At 37.4% G+C, this 12472-nt stretch overlaps 1 protein-coding gene across 1 annotated transcript in view; it reads right to left on the bottom strand.

The window, feature by feature from the left end:
* The window catches only part of ATP11B (ATPase phospholipid transporting 11B (putative)), a 62705-nt gene that overhangs the window by 30302 nt on the left and 19931 nt on the right, over positions 1 to 12472 (bottom strand). Inside the window, exons 5-12 of the mRNA XM_039713795.1 lie at positions 8203 to 8310; positions 7946 to 8074; positions 7718 to 7821; positions 6463 to 6510; positions 3933 to 3997; positions 3297 to 3378; positions 2252 to 2402; positions 49 to 246 (exon numbers count right to left, since the gene is read on the bottom strand). Coding sequence (XP_039569729.1) covers positions 49 to 246; positions 2252 to 2402; positions 3297 to 3378; positions 3933 to 3997; positions 6463 to 6510; positions 7718 to 7821; positions 7946 to 8074; positions 8203 to 8310 — 885 coding nt within the window. The remainder of the gene's footprint in view (positions 1 to 48; positions 247 to 2251; positions 2403 to 3296; positions 3379 to 3932; positions 3998 to 6462; positions 6511 to 7717; positions 7822 to 7945; positions 8075 to 8202; positions 8311 to 12472) is intronic.

Raw genomic sequence — 12472 nt, 5'->3', positions numbered from 1 at the left:
TAAGTAGAAAATAGGTGAAAAAACCCCAACAGACAACATATTCTTTACCTGTCCCAATTCTTCATTGAGGTCTGAAGTATTTACTTGTGCTCTCTGGTTTGTTTCTTCATGATAGAGGTCAAGATCCCAGCCAATAAAAAACGATCCAAGAAATTTCTGCATCTCAACAGTCACATAGAGTGAAATGGGTATGATAAAATTGTAAAGTACCAGAAAAGCAAGAAAATCTGATATAAATCTCAGGATCTGCAAAAGAAAAAAAGAAAAAGTGAAGATTACCACAGTGGTCAGGTGAAACATGGTGACTTAATTATGGTTCAATATGCATGAAAAATGACAAACTGGGAGAGCCAGAGAAGCCCAAGTCCTACACACACATGAGAGAGACAACACTCCAGTGACAACACAGGCATCTGCAGGTTGCCTCAGTAACACGCCTTCACACTGATGCAAAAAGTCTGCCTTAAGCTCTGACTGGAGGTTTCAATTCATGAGTTCATTAATTTTTGTCTCTCTACTGAATCTGTCAGGAGGGCTGCCAATTAATATTAACTGTCATGGTGATTCTGTTTTCCATGTCTGAAAGAGTTTGGTCTGAGAAATCAAATGTGTTCCCCATTCCATCAAACAGCATCATTCATGTAAGCTTTTCTAAAGAACCCTAAATTGTGAAGGCAAACAAGTGATTTCCCAGGCTGCCAGAGGAATCTGCAAGCATTCTGTTGTTTCAGGACAGCAAAGTGTCAAGAGGGTTCCCGTTTGCTGGCATTCCCCAGTGATGTGGGTGATCCAGACCACACAAAAAGAAAGGGACCACGTGGATTTCTTTTATGCCTCTTCACATCATTGTGTTCCACACACACATTTCAGGCAATACCTATCTGACAGGAAAGAAACTTCTTTTTACTAGGTATGATGATTTTAACAAACCCTGAAATGCAACACTACAGTCTCTTTTTCATCTGCACAATAAACTCAGTATCTAAATTGTTGGAAACACTCTTACCATCACTTGAATAATGAGCAAGGGAGACTAGAGATGACAAAAACCAGGCCACCTATATTAAGTCCACCAGATATTGGTGCAGGAGAACATTTTAAATCAAGGAAGTATAAAAGTAGTCAACAATTTGCAAAGCTAAATAATGTCTGTTCTTCCTCTTTAGGGAGTAGCTGTAAGTATTTAATAAATAATTAAAGTAGCTGACAAAAACTCAGCAAGTTCTGTGCCTACAGAGATCTTCCAGACTAAACCAGAAAAGACAGATAGAAAGTGAGAGCAGTAATTCTTCTAAGAGAGGTAGTGACAATTACTTAAGTTAAGAGTGTTTCTTCAGCCAATGGCAATGAAATCACAATCTGCACACACAGGAGGAGATGGACAGGGAAAGCACTCTGAGTAAGGATGTTGGCATGATGAGAAATTCAAAGCAGATTGTGGAAATCAACATGGGAGACAGAAAAACAAAGACATGACAGAAGGAGAATGACACTGCAGAAACACACACGGCTCTCTACATTCCTGGTGGCAAAGAAATGGAAAGATTGAGGAAATACTTATCCCTGCTCTATTCAAAACTGAAAGACTCCACAGGCTAGACTAACTTGCATAGCAATTATTTCAGATTAAGCTCCTGAACTGCTTTGGACAAAGGCAGACTCATACAGAAATCAAAAATTAAAGAGAAGACAGAAAAATACCGACTAATTGAAAAAAGAGATACTTTTCAGAACCACAGATGTCAGGGACACTTTAAAGTATCCCTTCAATCTCTAAAGAGAACTGAGCAGGCAAGCAGGAGCTTGAGCAAAATTACAGCCTTACGAAATTGCCCAAACCATCTCAACATCACAGAATGTACAAAATGCCTGAACTGTGAAATCACTGCAATAGAACATACACAAGAACAGCCATCCTCGTCCTCTTTTCCTTTATGGAATGACATCCTAAAGAACAATAATTAGAACATAGACCATCAGAAATATGTCCTAACAAAGCCTTTTCAAAAGTTTTCAAAAAATCTGATCTTTTCATAAAGGAAGGAAAAGTCCAACCAGTAACAGAGGTAGAAATATTTCTACACAATGGTAAGGCTACATGGGACTAACTCAAAAATCACTGAGACAACAGCACAGAGACTTGCAAGCGGATCACATGGTGGTTACACATAGAATAAACACAGTATGTATGACATTGAGTGTGTATTGGTTGCGTGTTCCTCACACATGCAGCTGGGCAGAACTACGTTACCTTACTGCTGTTTCTTTCATGTTCTGTTTTTTCATTGTACCAAGGCTCATCCCATTTCTCTTCAGCTTGCCATGCATACTTTAAAATAGTGCTTAGAATGGCTTCAAAGAGGAGGATTATTAGATAAATAATCAAAAAGGAATTCATGGACCTATAAAGAGGCAAGAAAATAAAGCAAGAAATTTCAGTTTATTTTACTTCATCTGTTGACACAGTGTGGTTACATGAATTGATCAAAAACTTGTTGGACCTTTTTCAGTAAGTGTAGCCTGTGCTTGATACAGATATAAAGTTTCTATGTGACAAGCAGGCAACAGAATGGGAAAGAAATTCTGCATCTGACTAAAATAAACTCCCTATATAGCAATATGAAGACTAGATTAAGGCGCAGGAACACCCCAAAAGCTGACTTGTGTCACACCTACAGTCCCACACTGGTCCTCGTTTTCCCCAAGGGGCTTGCAAGGCTGTGCAGGCAGCACAACCAAGCACTGCAGAAACCCATGGCTGCACTTTTTCCTCAGTTAGAAGAGCACTGCCTTGTGCAGCTGAGCATTTAACCCAGGCCAGGCTACAGCAGGATAGTCACACCTCCTTCTTGCTCTGTAACTAGCCAGATCATCCTTCCTACCCATGCTTTGATGGCTGAACTTCTCTTACGCTACATACAGTTGTTTGCATGTAGCTATATATTTGCACAAGAATGCCAGGGGGCTCTCAGATTTTTAGTAACTGGAATAAAGGCAACACATCAGACCTCCTTTTCCTTTTAAAATAAATCATGAGACTCAATAAAAATATCTATCACAGTAATACCTATCCTGCAAGCAGGAGCAAGCTTGGATATTTCCACTTTGTACACTACTAAAGAATGTAATACCAAAAACGAATTTTATCCTTATAGCTTCCTATTGAAGGCAAGGCAGTTAACACTCTCTTCCCTTTGCCTGTAACTCAATGATGAGACCATCAGGGTTTTAAGGCTACACAGGAAAAACCAAGTTAAAGCTCTAGAAATAAGAGAGATATTAGAAAATAAACATACTTTTCTACTGCTGACCGTTTCTGAGATTTACTCTTGTAATTTAATGCCATCTTTGTCTCCATACCTGTATACACAGCAACACCTGGGAAGGAAGGGGGGAAGAGTCAGACTTCATTTTCTGCATCAATACAATTTGCAGAATTTTTCATTTTGAGAGATATAGGATAAAAGCAAATGATGGTACCACTTCTGTGTTTACTATGAGACAGTATTTTGTACTATTTGCAAGACTCTTCTGTAGTAAAAGAGTACTACTGAAGTAATTTTAACACCTACTTTAACACTCTTCATTATTATGACTGTACTGCTCTTCAATATGTATTTTATGGAAATCAGCACGGTAAATCTCAGGAGAAAGCCTTCAACAATAGGTAACAGTAAGAACAGTCATTTATCCACTGAAGTTAAGTTATTCCTTTATCAAACCACTTCAAATATTTTCACAGAGCAGAGCTGGAACTTTATATCCTCAGAGGTTCTTCAGCATAATATCATTACTTTCATCTATAATCATATCCCCTCAGGTAACAGTCAGCAAGATTATTACCATTTCTTCAGTGCAAGTAGAATTAAAACACAGTTCATCAACATGCTTTAAGAAGAGAATACTCTTTAAATATTTAGATGTCTACAAACCAAATATTTCTTTAGTGTTTTTTAATCTTGCTCCACGAAGTAAGAGACTTTCAGGCCCAAGAGGTCTAAAAAGAAATAGACATATCACCATGTGAACATCAGCTGTTCTGTATTCTGGAGAAGTACTGAAATCCAGTTTCCTATTGCAAAGAAATTCCCAATGCAGCAACTCAATCAGTGATCTTACCCCTTTCACCACACCTCCCACACGTCTCCACAGAGCTCTCTGTTTCCTTTCATGTCTCCCTTGGTCACTGTCATACTCCCCCACCACTGTTCCATATCCCATAACTACTGATTGAGTTAAATATTCCAAATGACTGCTTCAGAGAGAGCCACAAGTACTTGGGAAGGAAGCAGACAAGAAACCAGTGGAGCTCACAGTGCACCCAAAGTGCACTTTGAGTGCTGCTTTAGGTTTGGCTAATTTACCCATCCTCTACCCCTCTGTCAGACTGAAATTATCTAGAAAGTTCAAAAGCTATTCATATCAAAGAAAGAAACAATTAGATAGATGCAATGGCAGCAGTGCCAATTTTTTTTCCTAACACAGAGATAAAATTTCAGGAGGTAAAATAGATATTTTTTCCTCACATCTATCACGATACAATAACATTCATTTCTTTGACTAAGTTCACCACAAGCAGTGTTGTGAAAATAAGGGTCTAGTTAGAAACAAGGTTAATAGAAGGTTAGAGCCATATGTTCTACTGCAGCAGCTTTATCATCTTTAGAAACTGTCAGCAGCGTTGGTTTGTAATTCTAAAAAAATGTATTATTTCCACTACTTCAAATGAAAGCAGAAATTTAACAACTGCAGTGGCCAGACTGACATATCAGGTAGAAACAAAAGAATTAAAAGTTCAGATGCTAAGTGCTTTGCAATGCAAGCCCTTGGGTTTACCCTGCTTTTCCTTTAGCTGTGCCACATGCAGGCCATGATCACTATTACATAAACAAAGCTCTCATACTTGAAGTCCCTTTGAAAGTATAACCTGAAGTTACTCAAAAGAGCCAAAGACAAACCCACAACCAACCTCCTACAGTCAGGAATTTAACTTAAAGTTTATCTTAGCCAGAAGATACAGCTCCCCTGGTAGTCAGAACTTGCAATTATTTTTTTCACCTCCCTTTAAAACAGCTCTGTTTTACACTGTCAACTGAATTATTTTGATAGATTATATCAATGCTGCACCTGTCAAGCTTGGCAGGAATGAATTCTGAAAAGCTCTCAATGAAGTAGCAAAAGTGACCTTAGAAAACAGCTGAGTGGGTTTTTGGGGGTGGCATGGGTGAGGCTTTTTGGCGAGGGTGACTAAGCCACTGCACTTGAGGCCAAGTGACCTGGCTGCTACATTTCCATATTTCTTGCAAAACCACTGAAAACTCCTCGATTCACTCTGAACTCCATGTCACTCCCATCCAAAGCTGACAGACGTTTGCCAGCCTCAGACTGAGAGACATTCATCTCCTCAGACTGAAGGCAGATATGACATGGAAACAGTACTCGTTTAATATTCAAATAGAAATTTCACTAAAAAAAAGTGTAAAAGAAACATTTTGCACATTAGTGGAGTGAAAGAACCATAGCAGATTTACTTGTTTCTGTGACAAATTTACACACAGCACTTCACCTTTTCAGAACAGGTGACAAAGTTTTTTTGTAAGCTGGACAATCAACAGCTCTCAAGAAAAAATAACTAAACTTGAATGGTAAATATTTCTGAAAATTTGGCAATTTCTTGTGAGTGATTTCTATGCCTTTATTTCAAACCATGATCTTTCTCATTCCTGTCCTTCCTGTTTTCTCTCCTATCCTGTCGTGGTGGTGGCAATTGAATGAGCAGCTGTTTGGATGCCTCACTGATAGCTGGGACCAACCCACATCAATCAGAAATCTTTCCAGGAAGTCTAGATGGAAGTCTGTAAATGGCTTCATATCTTTATTTTTGTAATTGCAAGTTTGTTACTTGCTGTGACTGCACAAGGAAAGGTGGTGAGCCCATGATTATGTGCACACAGCTGTGTTGCTTATAACAGATGTAAGCACTTATCTGCACAGTCCAGCTGTAGTTTGAAATAAATACTAAAAATTACAAATTCACAGCAGAGACTTTGTTAAACCACAAATTTCTAGGGATTTTAACTACAAAAACTGCTTCTCAGTGCCCCTGATGACAGAGCATCTGTTATAGTATAGATAATACATCAGTGGAAATTGCTTCAGATCAATAAATGCTTTAATTAACAAATAACAACAAAGTTACCAGCTGATTACCAGTGAAAAAAAAATTACCTGCCTCACAACAGCCAAGCTTTCCAGAACTCTTTTATTAAATCTGTAAAACTGGGTAGTAATGAATTTCTTCCACTCTTTTTTTCACATCTCCATCTGAGGTATACAGTTGCAGTTGACACTTTTAGTAAAAATACCTCCCCTTTTCATATATTCAACAGTTACTCTTGTGATGGCCAAGATTTTAACCACCTCCATGTGTTCTAAACAATCATATTATACAATTTTACTCACCGTACTATTTCTTCAGCTTGTTGACTTACAGTTATTCTTCCAACAAATCTATGAAAGATGGATATGTCTTAGAAGTATCTACATAAATACTCAAAAACATAAAAACCTTCTCTACATCTATAAAATACTCATTAAGAGTTCACAAGTAAAAAATAAATCAACTTTTATTAACAATCAAACTAAACCAATATGGCAAAACTGGCATTAATTGTACAAGAGACATTTAGCAACAGAAACATTTATCCTTCATACTAACAGGCATTTGAGAAAACTTATTAACTCTGATTAATTACCACAAAAGATTACATTTCTATTCATTTAAAACAGATTGTGACTTCTTGATGATTCAGTAAGAAATAATTCCTCAACAAATGTAAGTTTGCACACTATCCACCAGAAACAGAAACTTTCCATTTAATAAAGCCAATCTACTACACATTTAAAAATCTGACATACACATACTTAGCATGACTCCAGCCACAAAAAGGGACACAAACTTCTATATAGTGACTGTACCTTAATTTACTAAATATCAAATATTTGAACATCTGTTCAAACTGAGTATCTTAGTTTTAAAATATCTAATATTTCTCAAAGATCTCCAAGCTTACTTAAGAACAGTGATAATAATATACTTGGACTTTAAAAACTATTACTTCATAGCTACTATTTTCCGTTATACAATTCAGAAGAAACTTAGATGGGAACATAACTTTTGCTACCCACGATGCTGCTTTACAGAGTCTATGACCTTGTTTGCTGATGTTAAAGCACACCCGGATATCCCTTTTTAAATCTAAGGCTTTGCTGCTGAAGAATGGAGTTCAAATCTTCTCTGAAGCATATGTGAAACAAATATGAGCAACACATATCCTTAGAATTAGACTTGAGTCAATTCCACTTTAACATGTCCTATATAACATTGAAATCTCCTTACAGAACTTTCTTCAACCTGATCAGACTGTAGGCCATTTAATTCTTTAAAATCTAGAAACAAGTTTACTGATTAGAACTGAAAGGTACACAATTAAAATAAAAATATAAATATTATAATGTCTGGTTTACTACTCAAGTAATCAAGTTTAACTTGTCACTTGCAACTTTCAGTATGTACATATGTATAAACACAAGCTGGTGATTAAAACCTGAAATTCAAGCAGATGTCTGATGCTATTTTAATCCTAATCTGTAACATTCTGAGTATTAAACACCTCATTTTGATTTAATTTCAAAATATTTACTAATAAAGTGATACCTGTATAGATCTGCTTCTGGCTGCTGACATTCTATAACAGCTACCAGTTTGTCCAGGTTGGCAACAGACTGCAGCACTGCTGTTTCTGGGACTGCAACATGTGTCTGTAAAACAGTGCCCAACGGGTTACTACAGGTCTACCAGGCAGCAGGGCAGGTATTTCAACAGGCTGAAGGAAAAATGGCACCACAAATGAACTACATCCTGCTTCACAGAAGTAACCCAGACCTTAAGATTGGTCTCTCCATCCAAACTTGCAGTGGTAACGTGGCATGAACCATCCACTCGGTCAGATGACAGGAGCACCAGATCAACAGGGAAAGTCTCATCTTTGGCTACTCTGACAATGTCCCCCACCTGTGAACATAGATCAGAAAGACACAAAGAGGTTTAAAGGGGAGAATTCATTTCAGCATTGTTAGATTAGCAATAAAACAAGAGTTTTAGCTGTACAATAGAAACAAAATGCTGAATTTGTCCTTTACCCGAATGTTTTTAGATCTGGTTTTCACAAGGCCACCACTTCGAACAACATAAACTGGAGCACCGTTGACTTCATTGTCTGCTTTATGTCGTAGCCAGTCCTCATAGCCCTGTGGAAAACACATAAAAATCTACTTTTTAAGCAAGAAAACTAAAAAATAGACTAAATTTAATCTACTAGGCAAATGTGTTCGATCTACTTCCTGTATTGTCTGAATACAGTCACTAACTTCTCTTGAGTTTCTGCTCCAGCTGTTACTCAAGAACCTGTGAACTTCTTAATTTTGTCACTTTACACTAACATGTAAAGGCAAATAAAGTAGCAGAAGTGGTGAAGAAACTTAACAGTCCCATGTTCCCTCAAAACAAAGAGGCAGTGTCATTTTCTGTGGATCAGCTGACCAAGCACTCAATAAATCTTTGATCTATATGGATTAATACACCACAAAACCAGGAACAGTCACTCCTCAGGCTCCTTTGTGGATTCCTTTCTTTTTTGTCAGATGTAACAGATTTAAATTACTTTCTCAAGTCATACCATATAGCATTTCTTATAGTTACTGCCACAGCCCATGCATGAAATCTTAAAACTTAATTCTGTATGACATGCTGCTGACACATCAGCTCTGTCCAGCAAGAGGGGATGACTGAGAAGATTTTTGTTCTTTATAAGTCCTAATGGACTTATTATCTGCAGCAACAGTCTGAGCTTTTAATTGATAAACTAAACAGCTTTTCTTTACTTAAGCAGATACTCCACGCTTGTTTAGGCACCCTTTATACCATGCATGCACGTGCAAAACTCAGGATTGTGAATCCAAGTATACTATTCCCCTCCTATTTTCTAATTTTTGTTCTTTATAAGTCCTAATGGAACAGTCTGCAGCAACAGTCTGAGCTTTTAATTGATAAACTAAACAGCTTTTCTTTACTTAAGCAGATACTCCACACTTGTTTAGGCACCCTTTATACCATGCACACACGTGCAAAACTCAAAAATATATATCCAAGTATACTATTCCCCTCCTATTTTCTAAAGTATGAATCCACTGCTTGTTTAATCTAACATCAGATCCCAATAGCATATTAATTTCTGATCCTCATGTCTAGGTACTGTTTGGAAAGCCTCACTAGCAAGCACAGGAAATGAATCAATCATGCAGGAAGTTCAAATGTCTTTTACAATCTGGCAGGACTCCTGCAACTGATCTGCAATAATAGACTTCCTAAAATGCTTTTCTGTAGAAAATGCTTCCTAAAATGCTTTTCTGTGAAAGAGTTAAAAACATTTCCTTGGAAGTCTGCAGACAGAAGAAGGCATATGAAACAGCTGGCATAACCCCAACTCATCCTACAAACGTTATATGAATGTCAGAGTACAAGAAATACTAATGCAGATGCCAATTTAGAGAGTTCTGCAGTTTGTAGGAAAAGTTATTTGATGAATTCTGCATGTTAAAAATAGTGTTGTAGTTCTACCTTCACACATCTCCACTGTTACTTGCACAAATGAATAAGGACAGCACAACTGCACTACCTGTGTTTGAAAAGAAAGATGAAGGAGAGGGGGAATGAGGAAAAGAAAAGAGCTTTATATGCCAAAGAGTTCAAAATCAGTAATTAAGAAGTGAGCAGCAATAGCAGCCATACAGAGAGATACTGAGACATCAGAACCCTGAAGTCCCTAAGGACAACTCTTGAATCCTTCCTAAGCAGTACGAAAAAGCAAGAGTCAGTACCTACAGCTCCCTGTTAAAGGTGACTGACAGAAGAAAACAAGGATTTAACTAACATCCAGTAACCTTGGGGCATTTGTCTCACAAACCTGAACAGCTGAGCAATGTGGGCATTTGGCAAAGAACTGAAATTTACCTTCTTTAGAAAGTACAGATTTCAGCGCTTTCTCCATCTGACACCTCCTGCCTTCAACACAAGGGTGACACCTCACACCAGGGAATTCTTAAGAGCCAACTTAGTCTGGACAGTTCAAATTCCCCCCAAGTTTACCTACTGCAGCATTTTTGAGAGGTTCCTTCTCCTTACTTGAAAACATTGGAAAAATACAGTGAAAAAGAAACATGCAAGAGGAATACAGGGAATATTGCCTTACTTGCAAAAAAAAATAAACTAAAGATTAAAATCCTTCTATTAAATTATATTCTGAAGTCCTGCTGAAATAACTGCATCACTGTAATTAAGAAAATATCTGCATTTTACACCACTAGGTGTAAAACATTTTCAGTTTAAGTCTACAGTTAATCAAAAACTGCAAAGTAGTTGTTTATTATTTACCTGGCAGCAAGTAAACATCTGTGTTCCTTCAGCTAAAATACCTATGAACTTATTAAAATGCACTGTTTCCTACAGTTCCTTGGGAAATACCTTTATTTTGTTGCTTTTTTAAAAATTTTTGTTTTGTTTTTATTTATTTGTTAACTTTTAACTCCATGAAGGACTGCATAAAGATCTTCAGAGGCATAAGGAGGAAAGTGGTCTGGCTAACAAGACAGACAAAATGACACAGCAGGAGCTGCATCACTTTGCAGTCTTGTATGTCCTTCTTCTGACCTAGGTACAATTACACTTCCAAGTAGAAAAAGTTCTGTCTCCTTGGCTGAGATTAAAACAAGGCTGAGTTCTGAGGGTTGCAAGAGGTGCCACATTCACCAGTCTTCTGGAAGACAGGGATGACTTTTCCATCCAGTGCTAAGCTTCTCAAACCTTCGAATGATTAATGCTTCTATTTTTCCCCTTCATCTTTTGAGAGAATACTAAATTATAGTTTAACATTTATCCTGATGTAACTTTGTATAAACCAGGGCCCCACAGTTTTCAAAAAGGGGTTCTTTCCTTAAAATCTGCTCCTATTACACTTCTGGTTTAGAGAAAATGGGAACTGATTTTGAGGCAATACTGGGGATTTTTCCCGTTGCACTCCAAAAGATTTATCTTTCTCCCTTGTCTGAGGGCAGGCTGTTGGAAATAGCACAATTCAGTCCCAGATAACAGCCTGTGAATATTGCTTGCTTCCTTTGCAGCAGGTAGGAGAAATATGAGAGTCCATTAGATCAGTTTAGGTGGTTCCAATAGTCCTTGCAGAGATATTGAGACAACCAGAAAATCTCTTGATGCCATGAATGATTCGAAGCTTCCAGAAGGAATGACAGAATCTCTGTTCTTCAAAATTGATGATAAGGGAGTTAAATTTCTATGATTGGACATCTAGAAACAATTTTTGGAAATATTTTGGACTATTTTAGACTTACACAAGTCTAACTTCTTTCTGGAAGCAATGATATAATATTTATAACTCTGTTTCATAAACTCTTTTAGTTCACACAGTTTCATTATCCATTGCCTACATACGATTATAGCTTTTGAACATGTGATTTTTTTGGGTGATGGTAACAACTGCAATTGAATAGGATTAGGGCATTCTACATATACAAATTGCACAGCAACAACATGAAATATTAGTCCAAATATTACTCCAGCTTTAAGAACCACTGTGTCCCAAACACCTTTCTAGCTGCCTGAAAGCTAGAACTATTTTTACTTTTGCCCTATTTCTGGGTGGCTTTGGGTCTTTCTGGCACAGAAGGCAAATTGAAATTCTGGTTACAGCTCTGAAACAGTCTCCTGCTTATTTTTCAGTTGCGAGGCTGCATCTATTCCCGACAGCACTGTCAAATCCCTTGAAGAGGACAGCTCCTGAAAGTTACCTCCCTGCAGAAGAGATTGTAATTTTTATCCACATCACTTCTTTATTTATGAGCTTGTTTCTTTCTCCTCTTGCTTTAAGAGCATAAAGAAAACAAAAAACCTTTTTTTCTTTTATTTTATTTTTACATTCTGATTCCAGAGGCTCTAGGTCTCAGTAGGATATAATATGGTCCTGGAACAAGATTTCTATTAAACTCAGAAGATTTTTCTTATTTTAAGTGCTATCAAACACTCAAAAATGTTTTATGTAACTGAAGAAGACATGGGGCTTTTACCTGGTACAGAATCACAGTTAATACACATTTTACACCACAAAACTTACCCCTTGGGGCAAAATTTGCCTTTTAACTAGTGACAAACACACCCTGCATCACTGTTTCATCTGCCCAAGCTCCTTTCTCAGGGTGTGATGTGGGAGGACTGCTTCTAACAGGCAATGAGGTGTGCCAAAGAAATAAGTGAGGAGCTTTCAGAAAAGGTCTGATAACAAGTGACATGTAATGTTTAGACAAAAATGCTGCCTGACAGTCATCCACTGTCCATTTTAGG

This window comes from Passer montanus, unplaced genomic scaffold, assembly GCF_014805655.1.
Source record: "Passer montanus isolate IOZ18808 unplaced genomic scaffold, ASM1480565v1 scaffold29, whole genome shotgun sequence".
Classification (NCBI taxonomy): domain Eukaryota; kingdom Metazoa; phylum Chordata; class Aves; order Passeriformes; family Passeridae; genus Passer; species Passer montanus.
The sequence above is the reverse complement of the archived record's forward strand: the minus strand, read 5'-3'. Positions and strand labels throughout refer to the sequence as shown.